At 39.9% G+C, this 26,448-nt stretch overlaps 1 protein-coding gene across 1 annotated transcript in view; it reads left to right on the top strand.

Moving 5' to 3' along the window:
* Positions 1–12,636, top strand: part of nphp4 (nephronophthisis 4) — a 183,892-nt gene extending 171,256 nt beyond the window's left edge. The window contains exons 25-30 of the mRNA XM_034145454.1: positions 1,139–1,206; positions 1,502–1,587; positions 3,441–3,612; positions 6,027–6,206; positions 7,468–7,611; positions 12,340–12,636. Coding sequence (XP_034001345.1) covers positions 1,139–1,206; positions 1,502–1,587; positions 3,441–3,612; positions 6,027–6,206; positions 7,468–7,611; positions 12,340–12,480 — 791 coding nt within the window. The 3' untranslated portion in view covers positions 12,481–12,636. The remainder of the gene's footprint in view (positions 1–1,138; positions 1,207–1,501; positions 1,588–3,440; positions 3,613–6,026; positions 6,207–7,467; positions 7,612–12,339) is intronic.
* Positions 12,637–26,448: the final 13,812 nt, after the last annotated feature.

Genomic DNA, 26,448 nt, shown 5'->3' with positions numbered 1-26,448 from the left:
CTCGCGCCAGGGTTACAAGGCTCGCGTCTTGTGCTGCATTCACTTGCACTCGGACATCAGGGATTTTCTCTGATAAATGTCCGATGAGCCACAACTTTTATTTCAAAACAAAGCTGCCAACTGGGGTGGCCAGACGCTGTCTCCTCTCTCACTTTAGGTAACTTCACTAAAAATCGATCCATGTTGCCGCTCGCATAAAGTTAGCTGAAGTTAACGAGCTAGATTTCATTGTTTCTCTTTATTTTTTTCTCACGCTGCGCCTCCCCTGAAGCTCTCTGGCGCCCCCCAGGGGAGGCGCGCCTCACACTTTGAAAACCGCTGCTCTAATCGCTCCTATCGCATCGCTCTAAACGCTGGAGGTTCACCGCGGCTGCCAGCTGTGTTTATGCTGCGTTCAAACAAGACGCGCTGGCTCGGGAGCTACAACTACAACAAATGAACATATTTTACCGTGATTAAATTGTAATACACGTTTCTAAATGATGCCGAAGTAACAACATACTGATACCGGTTAGTAACAACCATGAATTAAGGCTTTGACAAGTCTGCAGACAAGACGGCAGGCGAAAAACCTTTTAAAATGCTTGTTTTCTGAATGGAGATCGGATCGATCAGGCTAAGCTAACGTTGTCTATGCTCATTCCACACTCACAACAACGGCCTACAGACATAAATAAAGCAGCGACTGTATTCACCATGACACAGACAGTCTGTGGTTTGTACTTGTTTAACTTTTGTCCAGTTTCTGAACAGATATGAGGAGCTGTGAGCTCTGTGTGCTAACTGCTAACAGCTAACGGCTGATGTTGTGTGGTTGAACGTCAGTGACGGCGGCTGAGATTCTCACTGCTGATTGGCTTCCGCGAGAACGCGTCACGTGAATTTGACGCTCGAGTTGAAAAAATTGAACTCTCGCGTTTAACGCGGCACCGTTCAATCGCCTCAATCGTGTGATTCGCGCCGCGTCCACCGCTTCATGCGCGCCGTCGGAGCGAATTCGCGTCTGTCCACGTCTCTGCATTGACTTTACATGTAATCGCGCCGCCCCCAAACAGCGCATCGCGTCCGGTGTGAACGCAGCATTAGGGTACAGTACGTTAATGTCTGAATATTTTCTTTTTTTAATTGGGTTAACCAGTTGCAGATGTCAGTCACATTTCCGTGCGTTGCAGTGACCCTAACATCATCTGCCAGACGAGGATGCTGGTGAGAAAATTGCTTTTATTATTTTTTCAAATCTTTTCAGCCCCTAGTAAAATAACCCGAAGTAAAATCAGTTAATCAATTAGTTGTTGAAACGATTGCTTTATTAATATTGATTTCTTGTTCACTTACTTGTAACCTGTCATTACTGTCAAGCTGTTATGATTCCCCAAATGCTTGCCCTCACATGCAGTGCACTTTAAAAGATCTAACGTGGGGTTTCTTTTATTTCTGACTCTTTTGTTCCTTCATCCCTCCATTTTAAAATGTTTCTGCCTTGTTCTCTGTTTCTGTCTAGGTGCCAGGGGAGCCTCAGGATGTGTACTTGAAAGTGCCAGGGAGTCCCAGTCCACTCATAAAAATGTTCTTTGTGATGGTTTTTACGTATGTATTATTTACTGAACAGGAAACCCCATACACAGTGAAACACACACACACGCACCCAAGCACACACAGGTTAGCCTGAAGATGCATTATATGTTGGACTAATTAGATTATTCACGCTTGAATTAAAGAACTAATTAGATGGAGGTGGTCTTAACTTCCTGATAGACCCTGTCCTCTAGTCTTTCAAATCTTCATCAGAAATAAGACCAATAAAATGAGTATATATGTTAAAAGTCAGGGATTTATCATTCATCTTTGAGGTGATGTGTATGATAACATTTTGACTACTAACATTTTTGCCGCATAACTTATTTGCATTAGATTCACTGTGGAGTTTTGTGGTACACATATATGCATGTTAATATGCAGGGTCTCAGCAAGGCTCATTGCTTTGCAAAGCAAATTCTTCTATCTGCCGATTACTCAGCGGAAGCATGGACTGCATCATCTTCATGCTTGTACAGTAAAAGGGCGTCCCACTAAATGAAATACACAAAGAGAAAACTGTAGTCAGAAAACACAGGGCACCTTTACATTCAATTTGATAATTTTGAGAGATTTGTATTCACGACCAGACAGGTAACACTTTATTTTAAACTGCAGGATGAGCCTTTTCACTACAGTATTTATCCCTAGACACTGAGATCATCAGTCCTCCTTTGCTGATTTACAACAACCTGGCCCTACGTAATTTGTGTGTTCACTAGTGTGTGCTAAGTAGATTAAACACAGTTATTCAGGAACAGAGGCGGCGCTAGACTCTTTCGCTGCCCGTCATTTTGTAAAATTTCCGTCAAAATCCAGTAGTAGGGGAGGAGAGAGAGAGAAAGAAAGAGAGAGAGAGAGAGAGGGAGAGGGGGGGGGGGGGGGGGGGGCAGGCTCTTGAACTGTAGCGCCGTGTTATGCATGCCCATTGCACCTGGCGGGAGCGCGCACAGCATAAAGCAAAAACTCACAGACATTACAATTATTTGTACGGCAAAGTTAGGTTTGGAAACGATATCATTTCCATTTTGGCGGCCATGCATAACACGGCATAACACCGGAGCCTCGCTGCAGGGAAACTTTAGCGCTGTTCTGAGTTTGTTCTAATCTGTCAAAATGACGGACTGCTTTCAGATTTTTCCGTCATTGACGGAAAATATTCGGTTAACGCGACCTCTGTTCAGGAATATTTTCCTCTTTTTAGCTCAATATGGATTAGAATTATAGATGGTAGGCAGCTTTTGACAGATGGTCCCCTCTACAAGACATGGCAAGTTTATCTTAAAATAAAAAACCCTTCATAGTTGATATTTTATATAAAAACCAACCAACGGATGCAAGTGAACCTGGGAGTTTATAGCCTCTGGGGATGCAGGGTCAAGGTCAGTTTCCGAATAAATGTTTGGGAAACGTTAAATAATTGACTGTAAAAGCATTACAGGGAAATGTGATTCAATCCAGTGTTGATGTTGTGTTATGGCAGTAACACCATGTACAAAATGCAACAGAAAATATCACTTTTCAGCAGCTATACCCAGCACTAGTGATATTGCTTCTGCCTTCAGAAACCCACATCACTTGAATTCTATGCCGAATATCCCCAAATGCTCCTTAAGTGCTGTTGTCACAGAGCCGGGCTGAGTAGGTGACTACATCACCTCCCACTCACAGCTCTCATTTCAGCCAGGGCCACTGAGACTGAATTCCCTTCCTCTCTGCAGTTGAGAGGAGGCTGATGATGTTGCGGCCGCTTCTTAAAAAAAAATGCACACACAGCTGTAGGTCACCCCTCCTCATCAAAGACTTGATCCAGTGTCCCCGGGGGGCCTCAGCTTAACTGTTCCCCATGATGTTTTTCTCTGCAGTGATAAGTGGATGGCAGCTCCCTCCCAGATCTGGCAGATTTACGTGCATTTCCTGGAGCGGGTGGATGTCAGCTGTGTGAGTGGCCAGCGGAGCTGTCAATCACTGGTGCTGAGGGGGAAGCAGGCTGTACGCAAGGTCAAGTGCTTTTCGTCCCACCCACAGGAGATAGAGGTACACATCAACAGTGATTTAACACATTTTATTTGAGTTTGATAATTACACATTACCTTCATTATGCTGTAAAATGTATTGTGTTCCCAATGCAACAGAAGTTATTTGCCTTTTTCTGGATTTAAAATCTTGTTTTGCGGAAATTCTACCTTTTCTTCAACCAATCGATTGGTTGATGGGGAAATAAGTCTCCATGCCCCTTTGGACTTTTTACACTCTTCCTGGTGGTCTTAATGCATTATAAATGTAAAATGCTATTGGCAGCATATTCAATATTTATAACCTTATTTTTGTATTCCTTAATGATAACATACTTGAAATGCACACCTGCCCATATTTATATGATATGTAAAATAGAACAGCTATTGAAGCTGTCGCAAAGGACGATCAGGGTCATTATTAGCCTTGTCCATCGGCAGATGAGAGCATATTCACACTAGCCAACCCTCAAAAATGCATATGGATAGATTAAAAAACACTTTTTTCCTAATTAAAGTAACAGCAATTGTCAGTCAATCTAGAATTTGAACAAAAAGCGTTCAACTGGAAGTGTCAGCCCTACCATTTTCCTGAAGAAAATTGAGTAAAGCTGCATCAAGACCAAAACAAAATAAACCTAGGTTTAGTCAAGTCCAAATTATACTCTGCATTGTATCATATTAAAGTCTGTATACTAAAACTGTATGTCTTATACCCTAGTCAATCCAAACAGACCTTGAAGCAGCTCTCACTCTGTGCTGTAGAAAATGTTTCTTGAGACAGATGGAGAGTGTGAAGTGACATGTATCGCTGCTCTTTTGGACGCTAGCTGCTTGTTAATTGGTGGAGCATCATGCTGTTTACAGTGTTGGTGTTATTTCTGTGTTTAGGCGACCGCATTTTGGATCTAATTATCTTTGGGTCTGTTCGGAGTCTGATAGTCGTCCGTTTCTCCATTTTGGGTTTTGGACTCATGTTGATTTCTTCACTACTGCCAGAAACACTGCAATCAAATCCATAATTTACAGCACTCACACACAGGACTGCCATTTGGAGTTGTAATTTGACAAGATTTCAAAACCAACTGTAGTAGTAAGTTAAGACGCTATGCTTTGTGTTTTCAACATCCTTTCTTCCACTTGTTGAGTTTAATCTAAAGTAAGGTGCTTGTACGATTAATTTCAGTCTTCCCTGTGTGAACTTTTGTAGTTATTTAAAAAAAAAAGTAGCTTACACCAATGCATATCAACATACAGAAGATAAAATAAGAGAATTGTAAATAAAAACAGCTCAAACCATACAGTACCTTGAATTCTTTGTATCTAACATGAATTGGAGCCATTTGTTATTTTTTTCTCTTAACTTTCAAACCGCATATCCACAAAAAGGATTTCATGCAAATTGTTCTCTTAGCAGCAGGGAACAATGGAACACAGAAAGTCTCTTTTGTAATAACCCAAGGTTCATATTCGAGTCATTATCCAGAATGTACAAATGTGGATTGACAGCGTAATGGCTCTTTTCAATTCATTTCATTTTATTAGGTTACCCCATTACTTCCTGCAATCATATCACATGTTAGGACTCAATCTGACAGAAACCGAACATTTTTAATGGTTTTATGCTCCCTGAACATGTGAAATATGTTCCGGGAGTGTCATATCATCCTCTATTTTAAGATAGATCGTTTCTTATTCATAACTGGGTACAAGCAGGGAGAGAGTTTTTCAAATGCTTCTCAGTCAGAACGGCAGTAAAAGGGCATTGCATATTACTCACTCATATTAAATTAAAACAAAAGTGATGGGTCGCCACAGTCACCGTGGCTGCATATTGTGCGACCCAAACGTGTTTTCTGGGAAGAAAAAGGGTACTGGCTGCAAGAGTGACATCTTTTTTTTTCCAAAAAGATTTCACGTTTGCTTCGGCGCCCACTTTGATCTGACTCTCTGCAGGTTAGCTCACTGTGGAATGCATCGGAGGAGTCTTATACAATCGGATAAAGCTCACCGTCGGAGAATAGCTTTGCTTTTTCCCAACAGATTGAAAATGAACCGCACAGTAAATCACATTCTCACATCCTTCCGTCTCTTTGTCACTTTTCTGCCTCTACTCTCTCTTATATTATTGTCGGCCCCCTCCCTTTCCCTATTTCACCGAAACTCATTCACCCCTTCTCTCACCCACTCTCCTGTAATCTGTACACCTCCTTTGTTTTCCTCTGGCTCCATCAACCACCTATTTTCAAGTAATTCTGCCCTTTTCTAAATCTTTTTTTCTCAATAGAATCACTCTTCTCATCATACTGTGTCACATTTTTCTGTCACTTTGTCAATGCCTCTATTTCTCTTCAGTAATGTTCTCTTTCTCACAACCCACCCAATCAACACCTCCACACAGTACTGCCAAACTCAATCACCCATACCTTCTCGTAGGTGGACCCAGAGGCGGTGTTCGTTCTGCCTCCCGCCGCCGTGCAGGAGCTCCAGCTGAAGGTGCAGCCGTGGCGCGCAGGAAGCCGCTTCCTGTATGTGAACGCGGTGGATGTGGAGAACCGGCGGCTTGTGGCGTCCTGGCTGCTCTGTCTCAACGTCCACCGGCCTGTCCTGTCCAAGGTATTAGAGGTTTTCTTTTTGGCTTTGCAACCTATAATGGTAAAATGTGTGTTTTTAAGTCTCCTTTTCAGCCTTTTCCAATAGCTGAAACACTGTGGCCATCATTCTCCTATTAGGGAGCCTTTGCTAACTGTTGGTGGCACTTTTCATTCCTTTAGTACTCCAGCAACACCTGCCGGGTGTCTGCTTGCCCTTTTTAAAACTGGTACAATACACTGCTGATGTAAATGGATAGCAACATACAGAAAAAGTTGAGTCTAAACAGCTCAAATCTTATTTTGAATCTTCCATATCGTATATCAATTGAGCGCTTTGTTTTCTCTTTGCAATATCAAACTGCACTGCAGTGTGAAAGTCACCAAATGTCTCATTCTGTCGTCACTCACCTGCACCCAGTGATGGCTGACATTATGAAACAGTATTAACACAATGAAAGACACAGTATTTTATGGATTTCGCTCTAATAATTTTTTTTAAAAACTGGTTCCGTTGGGGGCCAACACTACACTGAAACATCCCCCTCCCAGTTAGCTCCTGACCACCAACACTCCCCTGGTGCTCCGAGCCCATAGTCCTGACAGCATGGCTCACTAAGCTAACTGCTTACTAGCTGACACCAGCTACTGTTAGCATCTGTAGGCTTTTAGCGCTAATTTAGCTAAAAGTAAAGTTTTCTTTCTGTCAGGAAACACATAAAACACATAGAGCTGAGCAGCTGGACATTAAAGGGAAAACCAAAAGAAATAGATCCAGTTTCTGGATACAATAAATCCTTAGACACTTCTCACAGGAGATTGTAAAGAGCCGACTTTCTGGCTCAGACTGAGACTGGTGGCCCCATTCCCCCCATTACAAGTCAGTGAAACATTAAAATGATTGTTATCTTAGTACAACATTGTTATATAAGTGTTGGTTTAAAGGCAAATATATTTTTTATTTTACAATCTGTTTATCTTTTACAGATTTAGGACTGCTGCAAAGAAACTCCTCATTTGTATCATTCTATATAAAAGCATGTGACTTATACTGTGGAAGGTGCTAGATGTGTGGTAAGTGGTACCTGTTCTGTATGACTCAAAGCCACTTGGGACTAAGAGTCACACTCAGTGCTTATTGAAGCATCCTGGTGGTGTCCTGGGTCAGCGGGAAATTCTCAACCCCTTTATGGGTGCTGTCAAGAAAAGGCTAAGGACAGCTGATCCCAGGTCAGCACTTAATCGCCTCTATAACTGCCACCTGTCTCGCCTGTTTGTGTGTGCAGGCATTTGAAGTGTGTGTCCCAGTGGGCAGTGGGCGTGGCAGCTCCAGGAAAATCACCTACACCAACCCCTACACCAGCAGCCGCTCGTTCCTGCTCCGCTCGGACCATCCTGACCTGCTGCAGTTCAAAGAGGATAAATTCCAAGTGAGATAAGACAGGAAGTCATGCAGTTCTCTTACTCTCATTAAGAGCTAAATCAATACTTTAATTAACAGCTCGACCTCAAGGAAACCCTACTCCTTGGAAAAAGCCTGTCTTTGGTGTAGATTGAAATCAAAGCCTGCATCATTACTGGCAGTTGAATTGCATTAACGGTTGCTTGTGTTGTTACCGCCCTGTAAATAATGCGCATTAGCTGTAATGACAGGAATGCTTATTAATCGCATACATTTTAATATTAAAGTCTTGTTTAGGACAAAAGTAATGGAAATAAAACCTTTGCAAAACTGTATACATGCATTTTGAATATATTTAGAATACTGCAGGCAAGATTATTTGAATACTGCAAGCTTGAGTTTCTGCCAACAACAATGCTAACGTCTAAAAGCATCCTTTTCCCTCTCTTAAAAGCATTTATACATATTTTTGAATTCTTCATTTGGAATACATTTATATCTAGGAAATACATTGCTCCTAGATATGACTCAGTGATGTAAAACAGCTGCTTCTTTTTATTGAACTTTATTAAACACAGAACCTGTTGCAGCATTCGTTTTGGTTAGCACCATTCAAGCATACAAAACTTTACCAAAGCTTGAATCGGATTATTAAGAATAATTAAGGAATTGTAATTCCAGTTTTAAATATTGGATACAACTGGTTGAAGTAGCCTATACTTTATTGACAGTTGTTTACAGATTTAGGCTAATGGACTGTATCTGTATCTTTCACAGTGATTTTGGCGCATTCCCAGCTTCTATTAGAATCAGAAAGATATTTTCTCTTCTATGAATAGTACCCACTTAAACCGTTATGATGACACTAGGAAATTGAAGTAGTCATAATGTCACAAACATGACGTCTAAATGAAGAACTCAGACACAGCTTCTTCAGACCTTCAGATTGTTATAATGAGTTCTATTTGAATACTTAGCTAATATCTCACACTGCTTGGATTATCTAACATCATATATTCCAATCATGCAACAGAACAAACCTTTTTCTCCAGTAGTTTCACTGACTGAAAATAATGATTGGCACTTCCCAGGGCTTTTTGTCACATTATGAGTAGCATTCTTATTAAATACTTTCACATTCTCCCCTCCTCTCTTGACAACGACACCGAAAACTTTTTCAGGCTACAGCTTACAAGCTGAAAAAAGCCTATGACAATGACATTCATATTAAATGATGCAAAATAAAGATTAGACAACCTGCTGTGAAAAATGAGCCTGAAAATGTGTTTTCAAAGTGATCAGCAACACAATTCTAAACCTCAGTGGAAATGTATCTGCTGAAGAACAGGTTGCTTAAAATCTCTTGTACAATGTGTACACAGCAGCAGCTTGAGTCCTCCGTCTGTGTCTGCACACGATGCGTTCAGGCACAGTATTGACTGTAGATCTGTGTTTTGGCAGAATGTAATGTAAAATAGAAGAACATTTACTTAGAAATTGCATCTGAAATGCCTCCTGTGCAGACATGCCTTCCTTGTACTGCTGGACATTTCAAATATATGAGTCATGATGGAGCTGCAACCAGAACATACAATACAATACAATACAGCTATATTTATAAAGCACTTTAAAACCTCCAGACCAAAGTGCTGTACAGTCAAATAAACAAACAAAAACATACAAAAAATCACATAGCACAGCTCACACACCATAAAAAAAGTACAAGTAAAAACAATAAATAATTAAAAGCAATAAAAGCAACAATCTAAAAGATGTCAGTACGCTAAGGAAAAGAGGACATACAGTGGACACTTTAGTATTGGATTATTTCAACAGTGTCCTGAACTGATTTATGTCAGGCCCAAAATCAGTTTTGGTGCACTCTTAAATCATGATTTGGCAGTGCCGCAAAATCACTAACTATGCAGCACACCTACATTACATTACTACATTTACAACTGCAATTTACAATCAAAGTGAAATCAACCGTACAAAGTCAGAACACTAAGAAACCTGAGAGTACATTCACTTCAAGCAAAGCCAAACCATTTCATAGCGGCCCTATACGTTTTGGGGGTTTTAAGATAAGATAAGATGTACTTTATTGATCCCAAATTGGGATTTGTTTGCATTGCAGCAGCATAAAAAAAACAAGGGAATGCACATAAGTATACATTAAAAGAGTAAAATAAGAAATTCCAAAATGTAACATCTCAAAATATAAATAATACAAGTTTTCCCTTTCCTGTTGTGTTCTATAGTTTGAAATAAGCCAAACTACTGGAAAAAGTCTTGACCAACACCAAGAACTTTAGTGTGAAGGAGAAACTTTTATTCTCATTTGTTTAGTTCCAGTGAAAGATTGTTTTGGACTTCTTCAGTGAGTAAAAGATGCTGATGATGATTTCTGGCCTCTCGCGTTGAAGTGAAAGCTGTTTTTGTTTTCCTCCAGTAGGAATCCAAAAAAAGTCGCCGGTGTTTTATTGTTATGTTGTCTACCTCAGTGTCTCTAATAGCTCATTCACTCACTTACACACAGCCATGGAGCACCGGAGTCACCGCCATCATTGCTTTTCATTTGCCGAGGTGTGATGGAAGGGCAAAACAAATGGGAAAGCAGAATTTTAAATGAAGAAATAAATGAGTGAGACGCAGTGGGAGTCTGTTTCCATATAAACTATTTAAGAGTCAGGCTGTTGCTGTCCAGAAGACACTGCATCACTAAGACAGAAGAAGGTGGGCAAAGTGAAAAACAGCCTGTTGTTTTTATCCCATTTTGTCAACCAGGCGCCAGGTGTCTTATAAAGAATTGACTGTGCCCGCAGCATTAAGCAAATGTGGAAACACTCTTCTCTTTTTGACACAAGTTCCTCAGCGTGATAAAACCAGCTGTCAGGAGGGAGGGGAAAGAAGAAATCAATACTGCTATGCTTTCTGGGAAGATTGCAGCATAAATCCCCCAAATTGACCTTTATATCCTTTGCTGGCTATTACCAAAAATACTAGAGGACAGTTTTGGTCTGATTGAAATACCAGGGAAACAAAAGCTTTTCCTTAGAGAGAAGATTATTTTCACTTTCGATGAAAATAAGGTAATTTACACACAAAAAACAAAGTGTGATGTCAAGAGGTTGGAGCAATTAAGAACACAAACCATTTGGGGTTTCTTTGAGTAGTCATCCTCTGGTGTCAGACAACCCTTATTAAGCGGATAAGCTGTTGCATCATATACATGACATTTATTACAATGCAATAAAGGATAATCCCTTAAGCACGCTGGTATTTTAATATTGTTGCAAAGCTATACAGAGTTATTAACAACAACAGTGGTGGCTGGATGCTCCACTTATAGTTGTTAGATATTTTTCAAAAGTATTCCCATATGTTTGCTACTTTTCTTGACAAATGAAAGCAATGGCACTACATCTGTTTGGCCTTTTCTTTAGAGAAAGTTACTGAAATAAAAGAGTTTAAGTGAAAAAACATGACCGACCAGACTTTGAAAAACGACCAAAGATAAAACATGAAGGAACAGGTTGTAGTTCTCAGGTAAGGTATGTACTGTTGAAAAAGAGTTCTCTGCAGCAGGTAGGGGATACATGTTCTACAGGGTTCATACACTTTTTCACGAATGATTTTCAATGACTTTTCCATGACTTCTCCATGACCTTTACCTAATTTTCCATGACCAAAAAAATTACTCTTTCTCAGCGGTACCACATGGAACAGGAAAATAAGGTCTGCATATGAAACATGTTGTGCCTATCTAAAACAAATCAAATAGGCTTACTAGCTTCTACACGCTAAAGCAACTAAAATCTCTCACCAGCAAAATACCTCGTCAGTTAAATACCATTTTGTTTCATTACTATACAATACAGTAATTACTATTTCGGCGATTAGATAAAATATAAATGATATTTGATGCAACTTTAGTTAAATTTCCATTACTTTTTCAAAACTTTGGGAAAAATATTGTTTTCCATAACTTTACCAGGGCCTGGAATTAGCATTTTGAATTTCCATGACTTTTCCAGGTTTTTAATGACCGTAAGAACCCTGGTTCTAGTGCCCAGACATTTCTAATGTTTTAAATCTCACACTCACTCCGGCTATGTGATGTTGTCATATCTTCAAAGGTAGATGGATGTAGCTGGTAAGAGGACTCAGATTTGAAGAAACCACAGTAGTTGGTGTATTTTATGGACAAAGCTGTGGAACCGTTAAGCGGCTAAAATATAACATGTTTATATAACTAAAAGCTTCTACTTGTCCTTTTAACTATAAAGTTATTCATTTAGATGTGTTCCTAGATCTGTTATGACAGAATAAATGAAACTAAGGAATCAGCTACTTGATCAAATGCAAAATTGGGAAGATTTTCTTTTTCTTTAAATCAAATCAATTCACTGAATTTGTACCTACCTAGGCATGCACATCTGGACAGAAACTATTTCTAATCCCTGGCACAAACAAGATACTGACATGAAACAGTTGTTGATCTTCTGCAGGCAGTTAACAGGAATGAGTCGGCGATCAATGACAGTATGAATGGTCCATTTAATAGGGTTTTCCAAACGAAGGAGATAATGATTACATGCAAGGAAGACCGTTTTTTATATCTCTGAGGTAAATAGGAACTTTGTGTTTGTGATCATGAGTCTCCTTTTGTTGCTGAAGAGAAAAGGAGAATCTCTCCCCCTCACAAAGCCTTCAGAGGAAAATAAAGCTTGTTTGTTGTGTTCACTGTGTTCAGATCGGCGGGGGGGAGAGTTACACCATCGGACTACGATTCGCTCCCAGCCAGAGTCCCGGCTCTGTGGAGATCCTGGTCTACGTGAACAACCTGCAGGAGAGGACGGAGGAGACGTTCTGTGTGAAGGTCAACTACTCCTGACCTGAAGATGTTGGTTTCCTTCCTGGAAAGTGCTGACTCATTTGTCTTTGAATCTATTTTCTGAGTGTGAAATAAACTCAAATGAGCTGTACATGTCCAAACTTTCCTAATTTTGTATTGATTTATTAAAGACAGAAATAAACTAATGTTATCACGTGTTGTTTTCAGTCTTTTGTATGAGGTGGAATGTTCTGTATTGTATGGCAAATGAGCGCTTTACTGAAATTATTAAGTTTGAAAAATCCAAAATGTTATTCCAAAGGAAGAAGGCAAAGATAAGTTCTCTTAGAAATCGTTAAACAAAAAACCGAACTCAACACAAACAATAAAACAAAACAAATGTTTAAACGCAATAAATTAACGTGCAAGAAAGAAACACAAATCTACAAAAGTAACCACAGGAACACAGGATTGTTTTGTTTGATAATCAGCAAAGCAGACCAAAAGCAGCAATATCAGTGTGGTGGCTTTATCCCAATTGGTATTTTGTCCTCTTACGAAATGTCCGGAAAATGTCTGACACTCCATCCCTAACAATCCAGGTGGGCGGGGGGTGAAAGCAATAACATTTTATCGACTTTAATTACCCGGCAAACCCACTCGAATGCCACTTGATGGCTGAGTTTTAATCTAAGCCAAGCCAGGGGTCCTCTCTCTGCGTCCCCTTGCCTCCCAAAAAACGTATCCTCATCGGCGGCATTATAAGAAGCTGTGCCTTAATGAGGTATGACTTTCCGGCGAGGCCCACATCTCTCCAGATCGCCCTCATTAACACCGGCACCCTTTAAAACCCTCCATCTTCTCCTTGCTGCCCGCTCACCGTCGCTCTGCTGTGTGTCTGTGTCTGAGAGAGAGAAGGCCATGCACACTGTGTTATGTAACTCAGAGTTACACAATCCCCCCCTCCACCCCCTCCCTCCTCGCCCTCTCTCTCATTAGAATGCAGGCAGCAAAATAAGCCTCAACACAGCAGCAAAGGCTAATAAAAAAAGACGATAGGAAACAAGCCGGTGCTCTTCATCTTTACCTTCTCTAACGTCTGGTCTGATGCGGCAGCCTCATTGTCTTCAATATTTTATGTTTATGTGTTAACAGCTTACAGAATTACACATTTAAGCCTTATTATCTTGATACTTCGCCCCCTGTAGCATTCCGGTTCTTATACTCAAAGATGCTCTGTGCAACTTTGAACATTTAGCTTGAAGCCCGAGTCAGGATCTTTTTAATGTTTATTTTACTACTTTTTAGAGACCATATGTGAGTTGAAATAAGTATGAGTTCCTGTAATCATTCCTCATACTCATACTGGCCATGAAGTTATCTTGCAAATACTGTCTTAAAAAAGAGGACACACTCAACAGTACTTATTCTGTTTAGCTTTTTTTTCCTGATGTAACCACTCTAGGAAGCTTTTTATCATGGATGTAGCACACTAGCTATGTAGGAAGATGCCGTTCTCTGAAAGTCAAAATGTTAAGGTTATTTTCTCATCGACTTCTATACAATATGACTTATTTTTGCAACCTGTGGTAACTACTGGCCATTTAAAATAATTCAAGTTTAAGGCACTTGAACTGGCACTGTGGTTACAAATTGATTAAGACAGACATAAAATATCTTTCCCATAAATGTATTTCGCAGTCTTCACAGCTTGCTTCCTGTAACTGTTGAGCTGAAGATGGTGAACGGCCCTCATGTCTCCATGCAACACTACCTTTTGTGCTGCCATCCATTCCCAATTTGTCCAGACTAATCCACAGCATCTCTGGGAGGGATCGCATGATGTTGCTACAGGCTGATGTGTGTTCAGTTTGAAATCACACATCCTGTTCTGAGCAGCAGCCTTCAGTTTGTGCTGCACAGCGGGGGGCCGGGCAGCACTGACACCTTATTAGCGCCGCCAGTCTAGTGTTTGTCGGTTCCTCCTGAAGGAGCACAGACACCCCCCACAGCACCTCACCCTGTCTGCTCACCTTGTTAGTGTGGTTAGACGGCTCCTGTCTAGCTGACCGGCTGTTTGCCTTGATATTCGGGTTATTGCCCTGATCTGGAGAAAAACAGCCATGTCTGTGTGTTTGTGTGCTCTTTTTCAGCATGTAGGTGCCTGGCCATGTGAGTGGGTGCATGTCTATGAGAGAATGAAGCGACAAAGGTATCAAAGAGCTTTGTAACCGGAGGAATATGCAACCTAGCAACCAGCCCTCCTCCTCATGTACACCGCTGGCCATGGATTGGCACTCATACAGTGGAGAGAAGAGAGAGTGTGTGAGTGTATTATTGCAAATCACCTCAAGCTTTAGAATATTAAACTGAGGACACAGAGAGATCACAGCAGAGGGGTTCTTTTTTTAAAGATTTTCTGTAAGAGAAAAAATAAGTAGATAAATCAAATGTGTCCACGCCCTAATCATTGACGTCAATGGCAAAACGCCTGCTGTTTGGAAGCCGTGAGCTTTCAATCTGATGTGGGAATTGAATAGTATTTTGTAAATTATTAAAAATGGACAGGAAGAAGAAAGATAGGTAAAGTTAGCGCCCATGTCTCGTTTTATCTCGACGAGGAAGGACCTGGGTCAGATTAGAAATGCGACAAGGAGCTGTTAACCAATTGGAATTGAATTACCTCATTACCCGTCTCAGAGGGACCTTTCCTCGGCCATGACTGTCGAGCACAGAGGAAATGTATGTGGCGAAGGAAGCGTCACTGTTCCTCTCTCTACAAACACACATTCAGTCTGAAGACAGTTCTCAGTAGATGGCAGCCTAACACACACACACACACACATCCAGCAAATCCCCTGTGTGTTCCCACCAGTTTTGATTTGAAAAGCAGTAAACTCACAGAAGTAAGAAAATACGGCCGAATTATCTTGAAGCACAATTGATCAAATATCCACCCATTCTAAGAAAAGCTTTGAGTCAAGCTGTCAGTGTTATTTAATGATTTATCCTTATAGCTATGGATCAAGTATTGATGATACAAGATTTTTTTTTAAATGTGATGAAGTATAAACACTCAGTCTCCTCCATCTCCCTCAAAGTTTCTGCTCTAACCTCAAAGTGGTGGCAGGGTCAGGGACATCAAATATTATGTATAAGCCTGGTTCCATGTTCAAATTTGTCGAGCAGCTCAAATAGGTCTGGTGTTGTTTTTGTCAATGGCTGTTTGAACAGGACAGGACTGTTGATCATCAGTGTGGCGAAGGATGGACTGTTTAACCGCTGCCCAACACCACAGAATAAATCCAAATACGTATTTTTCTTTCCTAAACTTTAGAATAAGCTGCTAACATTAACATTAACCGTTACAAATTGTCCAAACTCAGCTATGTCCCCCCAGATTCTTAATTGTTCTGGGAAATATTTGACTATTTCACAAAAAGCACATTTTGCTCAAAAGAAACCTCTTTCTTAATGGCCAGCAAGGGAAATCTCAAATTGCAAAACATTGTCGGCTTGTATAAAAGTCTATGAGAACATAACCCGACTTTTAATTTAATTATTTATTTTTTTACCTCAGTAAATAAGTTGCTAGTTTCATTCACTTTTTCACTACAGGATAATGTTCTTTCAGTAAATTACTCTTTCAAAATAAAATGTATCCTTGGCTTATACAGAAAGACACTCTAAGAAATAGGTTGTTGATTTTTTCCCAAAACATTACAAACAGCTTATTTTGTCTTAGCTAGCCAAAATTATCAATTTAATTAATGTTAGGGATTGAATCATAAATGCACCATGCTAACCATGCTAGCTACAGTGTATAGTGTTAGCTGCAGTATAAATAATAATGTATAGCACTTATTACACAAGAAATGCAGCAGTCAGTGTTTTATAATAGGGATAAGTGGATATAATGTTGTGAATAATGTGGAAAAGGGTGTTCAACTAAACACTTAATTAAAGAAGAAAAATAAGATGCATGACATAAGATGGAAAGTAAAACCCATAAGAGTAACATTACAGCCTCTTGTGCTCTCTCTCTACCAATCAACGCCTATATGGTCTCTCAGGCTGTGCATAAACACAACAGAACCCACTAAGTGTTTGTACTCATGGATCTGAATTGCACAATAAGTGTCCCATTCTCATCGCTCATTGCTGATTAACTGATAACTGCAGCTGTGGATAAATGCCTAAGATAATTTAATGATGGACTTCAGGAGAGATCTCCCTCGAACTGGGTCAGTGATTCATTAACGGTACTTGCTAAAAATGATGTCCGTTGCCATGTCTTCTGAGTGTCCTTGAACAATTTGTGAACTCCACTTGCTCCTTCTCTGTTAATCACTTTGGAAAGGTGTGTCAGCTAAATGCCTAAATTGAAACTGTAACTCAAGTCAAAAAGAAAAAGGGGTGGAACTGCTGGTATGGTGGGAGGTAAATTAAATCGTAATTTGTGCCAAAACAATTAACCCCCCCCCCCCCCCCCCCCCCCCTGGCTCAGAAGTCTTGTCTTATGAGAAAAAAGTTACTTTGCATCTTATTTTAACAATAAAATGTGGTTTATGTGGTCATCAGGCTACATAGTCAATATGTTGGTGTATTAAATAATAAACCAAAGATGTACAGTATTGTGTGCCAGTGCCCTTTTAACTAATGTATGGCAGTTTAAGTGAGTGACAATGCGAAATCGAGGACTTAAATATTTAAATTTTTGTTCATCTACAGATTGGACCTCCATACTCTAATCCACCCCAGTAGCATGGGCTGATCTGACTACACCAGAAACGATAACAATTCAAGATGTAATTCTGAGATCAAATATACCCTTCAGAATATTGATTTCTTGGGCTTGTAAAATGTAGAGATTGGATCAAAAGAAACTCGGAGCTTCATTTATACATATTCCTTTTTGATAACTTTACAGCAACCAATATTAAGTGTGAGGTCTGATCCAGATACCAAATGCTGCTGCATTAAAGGAATAAAGTTATTGATGGTGCATGAGTGTTAGAGGGCATTTTTCAAATGACATATCTTCCAAAAAGGTGACTTCTCAAAGTCTGTATTTGAACCATGCAGGAATAGATACCTTGTGGACCAAGAGAGGTGATCTGTGAATGCCTTGCTGCTCTGACAAATTCCTGGCCTGGGTTGGTGAGTCTGATCTTAAAAGATTCAAAATATGTGACATTACTGATGCTCTTTAGAGTTACATTCAAGCTGCAGGTCTTTCTTTGATGATTTTTTCTGAGAGTTCTGAATTGAGAGGCTGCATAGGTCGAATCCAGTAATGATGGATAGCATCATTTTGCTCTAGGAGGGGTCACCATCACCAGGCTTACAGTAGTAAATGTATGCTTGTGTACATTTACTTAGTTTCTGAACATCCATGCATATCTATCACTATTCACAGAACATTAACTCAGCAGGAACTGTACTTAGTTTTCTGATGACATGTTTACTTCCTGTTGTGGGGTCATCCATAGTTTCCTGAATTCTTGATATCAACCAACACTTTAGGGGATTTGTAGGGAGGTATTTTCTGCAGTTTACTTGCAAATAAATAAAAAAAGGTGGATGTTTTAAATGCAGTTGGAATTGTAAAAATCCTTTCAAGCACTGTATAGATCTGACAAAAACAACTTTTGAGGGCATATGTTTTATAATGTAGGTATAATGGCAGTAGGGTATTCGCTATAGGCGGGTGGTTATGCAATTTATATATGTTTCTGTTGCTGTTTTCCTGTATTGAGTTGTTCCAGGATTGTGCAGTCTTGAGCATGTCTTTCTTTTGAGATAAACTTACAATTGAAGGGCTATCTTTGCAAATGAACATTTCAGAAGATTGAAGTACGTTGGGCGTTCTAAGTACAGTTAAATGGTACAAATCCATTCAGCCACTGTGGAGATATCAACATTCATGAAAACTGTCATGCCTAAAATAATGTTGACGTTAGTTGAAAGTAATATATCATGACTATATTGTAAGCTGTGGGTGATTTCGATATATTCACCGAGGAATACATGTTCTGAACATTTGACTGAGGGAAAGAACCTTGCATAAATCTTTGAAAGGTCTGCTAATCGTGTCATATTAGGAGGATATTGAGCTGGGGTACACACTGTAAGACCCTGGGAACATGGAGATGCTGCTGTGTTAGTTCAGTGTGTTAGCAAGCTAACCTCTGCGACTGGCAGGGCAATTACCCATCAGTATCCAATTAAGTTTGTCAACAAAAGCTAGTAAAATATTAGCCAGCATGACCCAATATCCCCTTTTAATCATATAAAACGACATTTACCGCTGTTTTATTCAGCACATATTTGAATGGGTGAGTGAAAAAGGTTTTTTGATTTGATATGCACATAAGCACTTCATTTATCATTTTTCAGACCTGTTTCAATTACGGCAAAGTGGAATTTGGTCAAACTAATTTAATTGCAAGCTGCAGCACATTCTGCCGTCCAACCTTAAAGAGCAACACACACTCACAAGGCATGACGTTTGCTTGCTAGCAAATTGAAATGGAATGGATTGACGCTGTTAAGGTGAAATTATTCAATCTGATGTAGATACCAACTCCCCTAATGGCAAAGGGGATTCAAATTACTTAAGTGTTAGCCTGCTATGAATTTTAAATGAGAAATCATGTCCCATTTCCTAGGTTTAATCAAGTCTCTTTGAAAATCAGCCACCGCATTTCTGGTTTAATATACTCACGGTTAGAGAGGGGAAATGAAACGCGGGGTCTTGATTGGGCGTCGCGGTGCACTCTCCTCCGTCTGTCAGCACAATGGGTGCGCTGTGTTCAAAGCCACGAGCTCTACCTCTTTATTTCTTTCTTTTCTTTCCGTTTTCCCTCACACATTTAGCCTATTGGAAACCTATCTGCTATTTAACCCACTGCACATCAGAGTGAGCAGCCACTTAGTGAGGCTGGGGAGTACACGAACATTATCAGCCACATCAGAGACACTAAAAGCTGCCTCTGTCTTGTCCTTTTCCATTTATAGATTGCATTTAAAGCGATATCTGTTGGCACACTTGGCCTCAGATTACCTGCGATGGACTACAACTGGAAAAATGTATCTCAATCTAATCAGATTAGTCTGGGGGGACGGAAAATAAATTACAGTTATTAACCTATACCTTCCATGTTGATTACAAAGTGCAGTCCTATTGACCTAAGTGCACCGCATTAGAAATATTGTAAATATTCATGAGTCCCCGGGAGATAAATTGGGCCTCCACCTTATCAGCCAAGGGGTCGGAGCGGAGGTAATTTCTAACAGCAGAGCAGAGGAAGTTCAAAACCTTCCCATATAATCCAAACTCAAGCGGAAGGCTCTCCTTTTTCATCGTTCCCCATCTCCTGCTGTCGGCAAGGACTCGTTAAAGCAATAAATTAGACCGCTGGTGATTTTCCAGCTTCATTGCTGACCCAGAACATGCAGGAGGTTCACCTGTCAATAACAGTCAGCTGTCAATGTGCCTGTTAGCTGGACTGGACTGCTATTTCTGTCCCCGTCAGACGACATGTTTTGACATTGGAAGATAAATCTTCACACTATGTTTTGCTAATTATCATCACAGTAAAAGTAGCATTTTAGCAAGTAATTTAAAGCAACAATAAGTAGGATTTTTAGAGTTGTATAGACTCATACACAAATAATCCCTCTAAATCATTACACCTGCCACAGGTGGCTTTCGGAGACCCTACACTCTCCCTTTATATATGTATTTTTTTATTGTGCAGTGTTGGGTAATTTGTCTGGACAGCAACCAGGCAACATTTCTGAAGCACATTTCAAAGAGGAAAATATGAAAATAGCCAATACAGCGGCAAAAAAAACGAAACAATATAGCAAGGTACAGCTCTAAGCTAATCGCAGTGGAGTATTTTAGCGTCTTTTAGCACATTGTTTAGATTTTACGGCCGTAAACTGTTTTGGTTTAGTCTATGCGTTTTTTTATTTGTTTTTATTGGACATTCATTAGATGGCCGCAGACATGACTCCAAATACATTCTAATATATTTTCATGTCTGCTGTAAAGAGACAACTTCTTGCTGTAGCCTTTTGACTTTTTTTTAAGGACATAATATGTTTCCTGTTCAACATGAACAAATCTTTAAATGACATGTGGACATTTCACAATAAAGATTTAATGGCTTCGTTAATAGCCTTTTTGTGAAGTGAAGAACAGGGAAGTACTCGCACCTAGGTAGAACATAACATACTCTAACCTTGGGCTTTCTCATAAACTTCTGAGAGCCTTGATTTATGACGAAGACAGGATCTGCTATGTAATGTGTATGCTATGCTAAGTTTGAAATGAAGTATGCAGTTGTGTTAGTTATTAGTTATCCAAGTCAATATAACCGCAATCAAAAATCAGCAATGCCGGCAACTCCTGAACATTTCCTGTTACTTAGCAGCTAAGAAGTGCCTGAATTAATTTCCATTATATTTGTCCCAAAGCGAATGGAGAATGGTGGGGAAAAAAGCTGAATTCATAACAATAACTGCCTGTAAGCCAGTTCCTGCATAGAAAAGGGCAGATGGCGGGAAAATAATCCAACTCAAGAAAATCAAGTGTTTCTGGGGGCTTGCTGAAGTACTGTCGACTATGATAGGGTTTAAATGTCTGTTTATATGTAATGTTATATTAGGAGCATTGCGTGACAGTCAGTGGGAAATGAGTTCATATCATTGAACCAGAGATGGGAATCAGCACGCTAGGACAAAGCAAAGCATGCCTTGTGGATTTTGCGGGCTATAGTCTAATGTGAATTATTTTAACATTGCTGACTGTTGTTGTCATCAGCTGTCCTTTCCCATCTGTGTTCAGCTTTCCCTTCCTCCCTGTGGACAAGCTGCCATTTCCTTCAAGCTCCAGACCCTTCTTTGACCCCCCATCCACATCTCTTGCTGTCCGGCACCTCATACTCTTACAGCACATTGATCTTGCACATTGCTATCCTAAATTAAGATGAAAGTCAGTGTTTGAACCTTTGGCACTGTAGACTGTGATAGCACTCTGTGCACCTTGGGGTCAGCCCGGTTTGTGTGCCCTGAGCCCACAGAGACTCCATGTCCTGGCTCCGGGCAGAGGGCCAAGCATCACCAGAACACGGCGCCTCAGTCGGTCCTCAGAGCTTGGGTCAGCAGAGGTTCATCCACCCTTTAGACAGAAAATGATCCAATGTGTGCAGACAAGTTCCCGGTTCCTAAAACAGCGGGCATCCCATATTAAAAGAGATAAAAAAGACTATTAGAAGGGACTCATGTAGTTTTATGGGCTGTCCCTTTGCCGTGACACGTCCATATTCACACTGGTAACATTATATGTTGCAGTTCGATTTGATATTCTTTGTTTAATTGAAGATGTTTGATCAAACTACACTAGATAGATTACATGGACATTTTCATTAGGGGATAACAAGGATTTAATGGATAGGTTTTTATGCTGCATGATCCAAATGCTAATTTTAGGGGCTTTTCCAAAACGGAAAATCGCAGCCGAACACATAAAATCGAAATTTGAAATGGGCACTTCAGTGATTTAGTGTTGCACTTGCATAAAGTTGGGGGACTTGCAAGAGATTAAAATGTACCAGATAAAGTCAAAGTACCAGAAGTCAGAATGTCCTGAGCTTTAGTTCTTTATGGGTCAATACATAACTTTTTATTTCATGCAATCATCTTTTTGTCACATCATCCCAGCCTGATGATTGCCCACAGTTTTCCGACTCCATACCCTAGTTTGAATCATTTAATTATAACTTTTATTGAGAATGATGATTGATATCTCACTAATATAGTAGCTTTGTTTTTGAGCTGTGCCTCAGAGCTGAACTCAATGCCTGGGCCATGTTAAACAATGAGCAGTGTAAGGGGGAATAATGCAGAAGATGTGTTTACTTGTTTGTTTTACAATGTTTTACTTTGAAAATGTAATACTTTGACTAATGTTATACATGTTATGTTTTTTCAACAATCATTTCAATGTTTTACTTATGTTTTACTTTAAAATATGACACCATTCCTGGGCAACTTTTCGTTAAAGTGTACAGTACAGAAAATCTAACTTAATAAGCCTTTAACTGATCTATTCATTTGTGTCGTTTTTGGTATCATATTACTTTATTCTGCGTACATGTTTTATGTGTATTATTATTATTAAAACATTTTTTTTCCTGTGTGTTAGCCAAGGTGAAGGAGATGCAGTTGCTTGAACTAGGTATAAAGTTAAAATGTGTATATGATTGCTAACCCAATAAAACATGTGGACTTTATCCTACGTTTATCTTGATTGTTGCTGGTCGCCTAACCACAGAGGAGCTGGTAAATCAGGTCTGAAGGCAGAAGTGCCTCGCTCGGGGCATTAGCACAGCGGGCACTTCAGCACACTTCCTGCCTGCCCGCCTCCTGTTCTAATGTAAAAGTGACCACCCAGGCTTTTAGTATAAGTACGACATGATTACTGATTGGAAGCCCGTGCGGTGTGTTCGGGGCTCACTCATGTCTGATTCGGTTGCCCCCCCACTGCTGTTCTTGGTGCTGAAAGTCCTCCTAACAGAAGCTCTTTATGAACTCAGCATGTACCCGCTCTTTCACACACTTCCTACAACACACAACATGTTTCTCTGAGGGAGTTTGACAATAATTGCACGGCCAGAAATCATGCCTCTTCTCGGACTTGGAATGGAGGTAATGTTAAAGTCCTGGCTGATCCTACACTACACAGCGGCGGAGAAAATAATCCCATCTGACTATTTTGTTGTTCTGGGCCTGCCTCGGATTCTTTTTATACATGGGAATAATTTGAAAACAATTGGATTTGCTCTATCTCCCACCCACCCTGGGCCTCCCTGAACATGACATTTCACTTCTCTTCCTCATAACCATGCAGTTATGTGTCTCCTCGGCTATTTTGACTGTAATGTGCGCTATAAATAACCTCAGGGCCGGCGAGAAGGGACGGAGGGCATATTGCCATACAGCTCAGTAACGAGGGATGTTAAGAGCCGTTAAAGATTTTTGTGTAATTAATGCAGCATATGGTGAGACACCTGCTACAGAGACTTGATGCTGTTGCTTAGAAGGCTTTAAACACGATGAGGAAATCAGCTACCTTTAACTAAAAATATTTATCTCATGTTAGCTATAGCACCTGCCATTTAATGAGATAATTAAGTAACACATTCGCCCTCGCAGTTCTCAAAGCAACGTAGCCAAATGACATTTATTATTGAGCATTAACATGCTTGATTACATTTGCATTGTTCATCAGCGTGAAATGGATGCTCCGTCATTAATGAGTGTGTCCTTGTGTGTCTAATTACACACATTGTTCGTTAATATTACCAACACTGAACCCAAACTTGTGTATTCATAGATGCCAACTGCTCTTTCCGAGTCACAAAAAAAAAAAGGGAAAGATGTACTTTAATATAGAATGTTTTATTATGCATATGTCCTTATTGATTGAAATGTAAAGAGGTTTACGGGAGGTCGCGATAAAAACAAAGTACTAAATGGGTGCAATGCCAAATTTGATCCTTCCAGTCAGGGCACTCTCATCATGATAAAGCACGTGGCTCTGATCCCAGAATGCTGGAAAAAAAGCAATTATAAAAACAACTTGCACTACATACCCCCACTTATCCGACACAGAATTACATACTACTAATGTGTAAGTGCTGATAAAAGATGAGACTGGGGTGGAGGGTAACTGCACAGCAGGGGGGGTACATACGGTCATGACTGTGCGTGACCGATGGATGACACGGCATTGATACATGACTTCTGTGTCCTGCAGACAGAGAGCTGCTGTGAGTCTTAGGAAGAGTCGAGACCCCGAATTACTTATTCAAATGTATGTCTTAAAGGTCCCATGTCATGGCCATTTCTACTGATCATATTTCCATTGTTGAGGTCTATAGAATATATTTAAATTGTGCAATTTTCCAAACTCACATTGGTTTCTCATACAGCATATCTGTAAAGTATTACCCAGGTATTCACTCTCTGTCCTAAACGGCTTGTTGGAGCTCCTGCCCCCCCCCCCTCCCTGTGAGCCCAGTGTGCTCTGATTGGTCGGGACGTTGCGAGGCTAGTTGCTGCGAGCTGCTGCGAGGAGCGGACAGGTTTCCGGGTCGGCGATACAGCGAGAACAAGCGAAACTCATCCTGACTGAGCACACACAAACACTCACAGCCGAAGTAAAAACAATAAGTGTGGCTTGATATTGAGTAAGAAAAAGGTTTATAACACTGTGAGAATGGGTCTGCGGAGAGCATTTCTCCACGATCCCAACTCGTCTATTACCAGCGTTCAGGGAGCTCTATTCAAGTCAATGGGACTCCCTGTTAGTTAGCCAAGGGATCCTGGTGTGTGAGGTGCTCCGCGGATTGGTCCATTTGGGCCAATCCGGTCATTTGTTGTTGATTTGGGTGTTCACACGTCACAGAACCCAGGAAGTAAACAATGGAAAAAGAGAAATCTCCAACGAGGCGTTTTGGGGCAGCATAGACAGGTATTTTCTGTGTTAGAGTTTTACTCGCTACAGGGTGTACTTTGAGGGTTTGTGACTCTGCAGACCGTTTACATGCAGAAAAACCTTCATAACACACAAGGGGACGGGTAATAACCGGAAAAGCATGACATGGGCCCTTTAAAATAATCAATATCTGAGTTTATTGTCCTACATTTTAGCAGGTTTTTTTTGTTAGAAGTCTTTTTTGAACCTGTAGTTCACTTGAGTGATTCCATTTAATGAAATTATCGATGCAAATATTTTACTTCATTTTACTCAAATGCATTTATCTGATAACTTATTTTTTCATCGCTTTCCTCTCAAGAGAAAACTATGAATCTACAAATTAGATGATAATAACTGTTTCTATTTTTTATAAACTTGAGGATAATGCGTTGGGTAATAAAAGTCTCCTTTTTAAGCTAAATTAAATATTAAAAAGCCGCTATTTTTTTTAATGAAAATCTGACTTTTTGGATGCGTGGTTCTTATTTGTTACAACTCTACAACCATATGATGATCTTTTGGAATCAAATTCATTGCTATAGACTTAACAAGCCGATAAATAATTTAAAATTAGCACAACCACAAACAACTATAGCACTAAAATGTAACAATAGTCTTTAACGCAACTGAAATAAATGAATACAGTGATTCACGTTTAACTTGCCTTAAACACGCAATGGGAGTCTATTTTCTACCACAGAAGAATAGAGTTATTGTGTATTGGGTTCTAAAATAAACCCTGGTGACCTGCAGCAAATAAACTCCATAAAAAAAACTCCATACAAGTCTTATCTCAATAGTGGTGTTCATGTTGTCAAGCTTCCAAATACTTTTGGCATGCACAAATAGGTGATGATGTACAAAGTGGGCCGTGGATCTGAAAATCCAATTCAATCTGACATGACAGTAGAAGTGTTACCGTAAAACGTTTGTAGGCCAGATTTAGGCCAAACCTACGCATAATTCTCAAAAATAACTTTTGAAGAGGTATATCGCAAAAATAACAGCTGATCTTGAAGAGAAATAGGCGCATCGATCTCTCAAAAGCTTTATTCTAAAGTAATGCTAAATGATGTGCGATTTACAAATAAGTTAAAAGAAAACTAAGGAGCATTTTATACCCTTGGCTGCGTAGTATATATTATTTTGTTTATGAATCCAATGCATTTATTTTTTGAGACAATACATGTTCTTACAGTACAGCCTTAGGAAGCATAGAGGAAATCAATTGTTTCAATACTGAGGAAACAAACAAACAAAGGCAGACCTTGGAGAAATGTTTACCTTCATTGTTTTATCAATAACATTAAGAATTTCCCCAAAATAGTGTAAACATGTCCTTAAGTAACCTACATATTAGATAACTTGAAACAAAAAACTAATTAGAAACAACAAAAAGGCAGCAAATGCTGGAGGAGCAAACAAATCTTTATTGTAATGCGATGGAGGAATCTAACCTCGTAATATTAAAATAT

The sequence above is a fragment of the Trematomus bernacchii genome, unplaced genomic scaffold, assembly GCF_902827165.1.
Source record: "Trematomus bernacchii unplaced genomic scaffold, fTreBer1.1, whole genome shotgun sequence".
Taxonomy (NCBI): Eukaryota; Metazoa; Chordata; class Actinopteri; order Perciformes; family Nototheniidae; genus Trematomus; species Trematomus bernacchii.
This window is presented reverse-complemented; position numbering and strand designations above follow the sequence as displayed.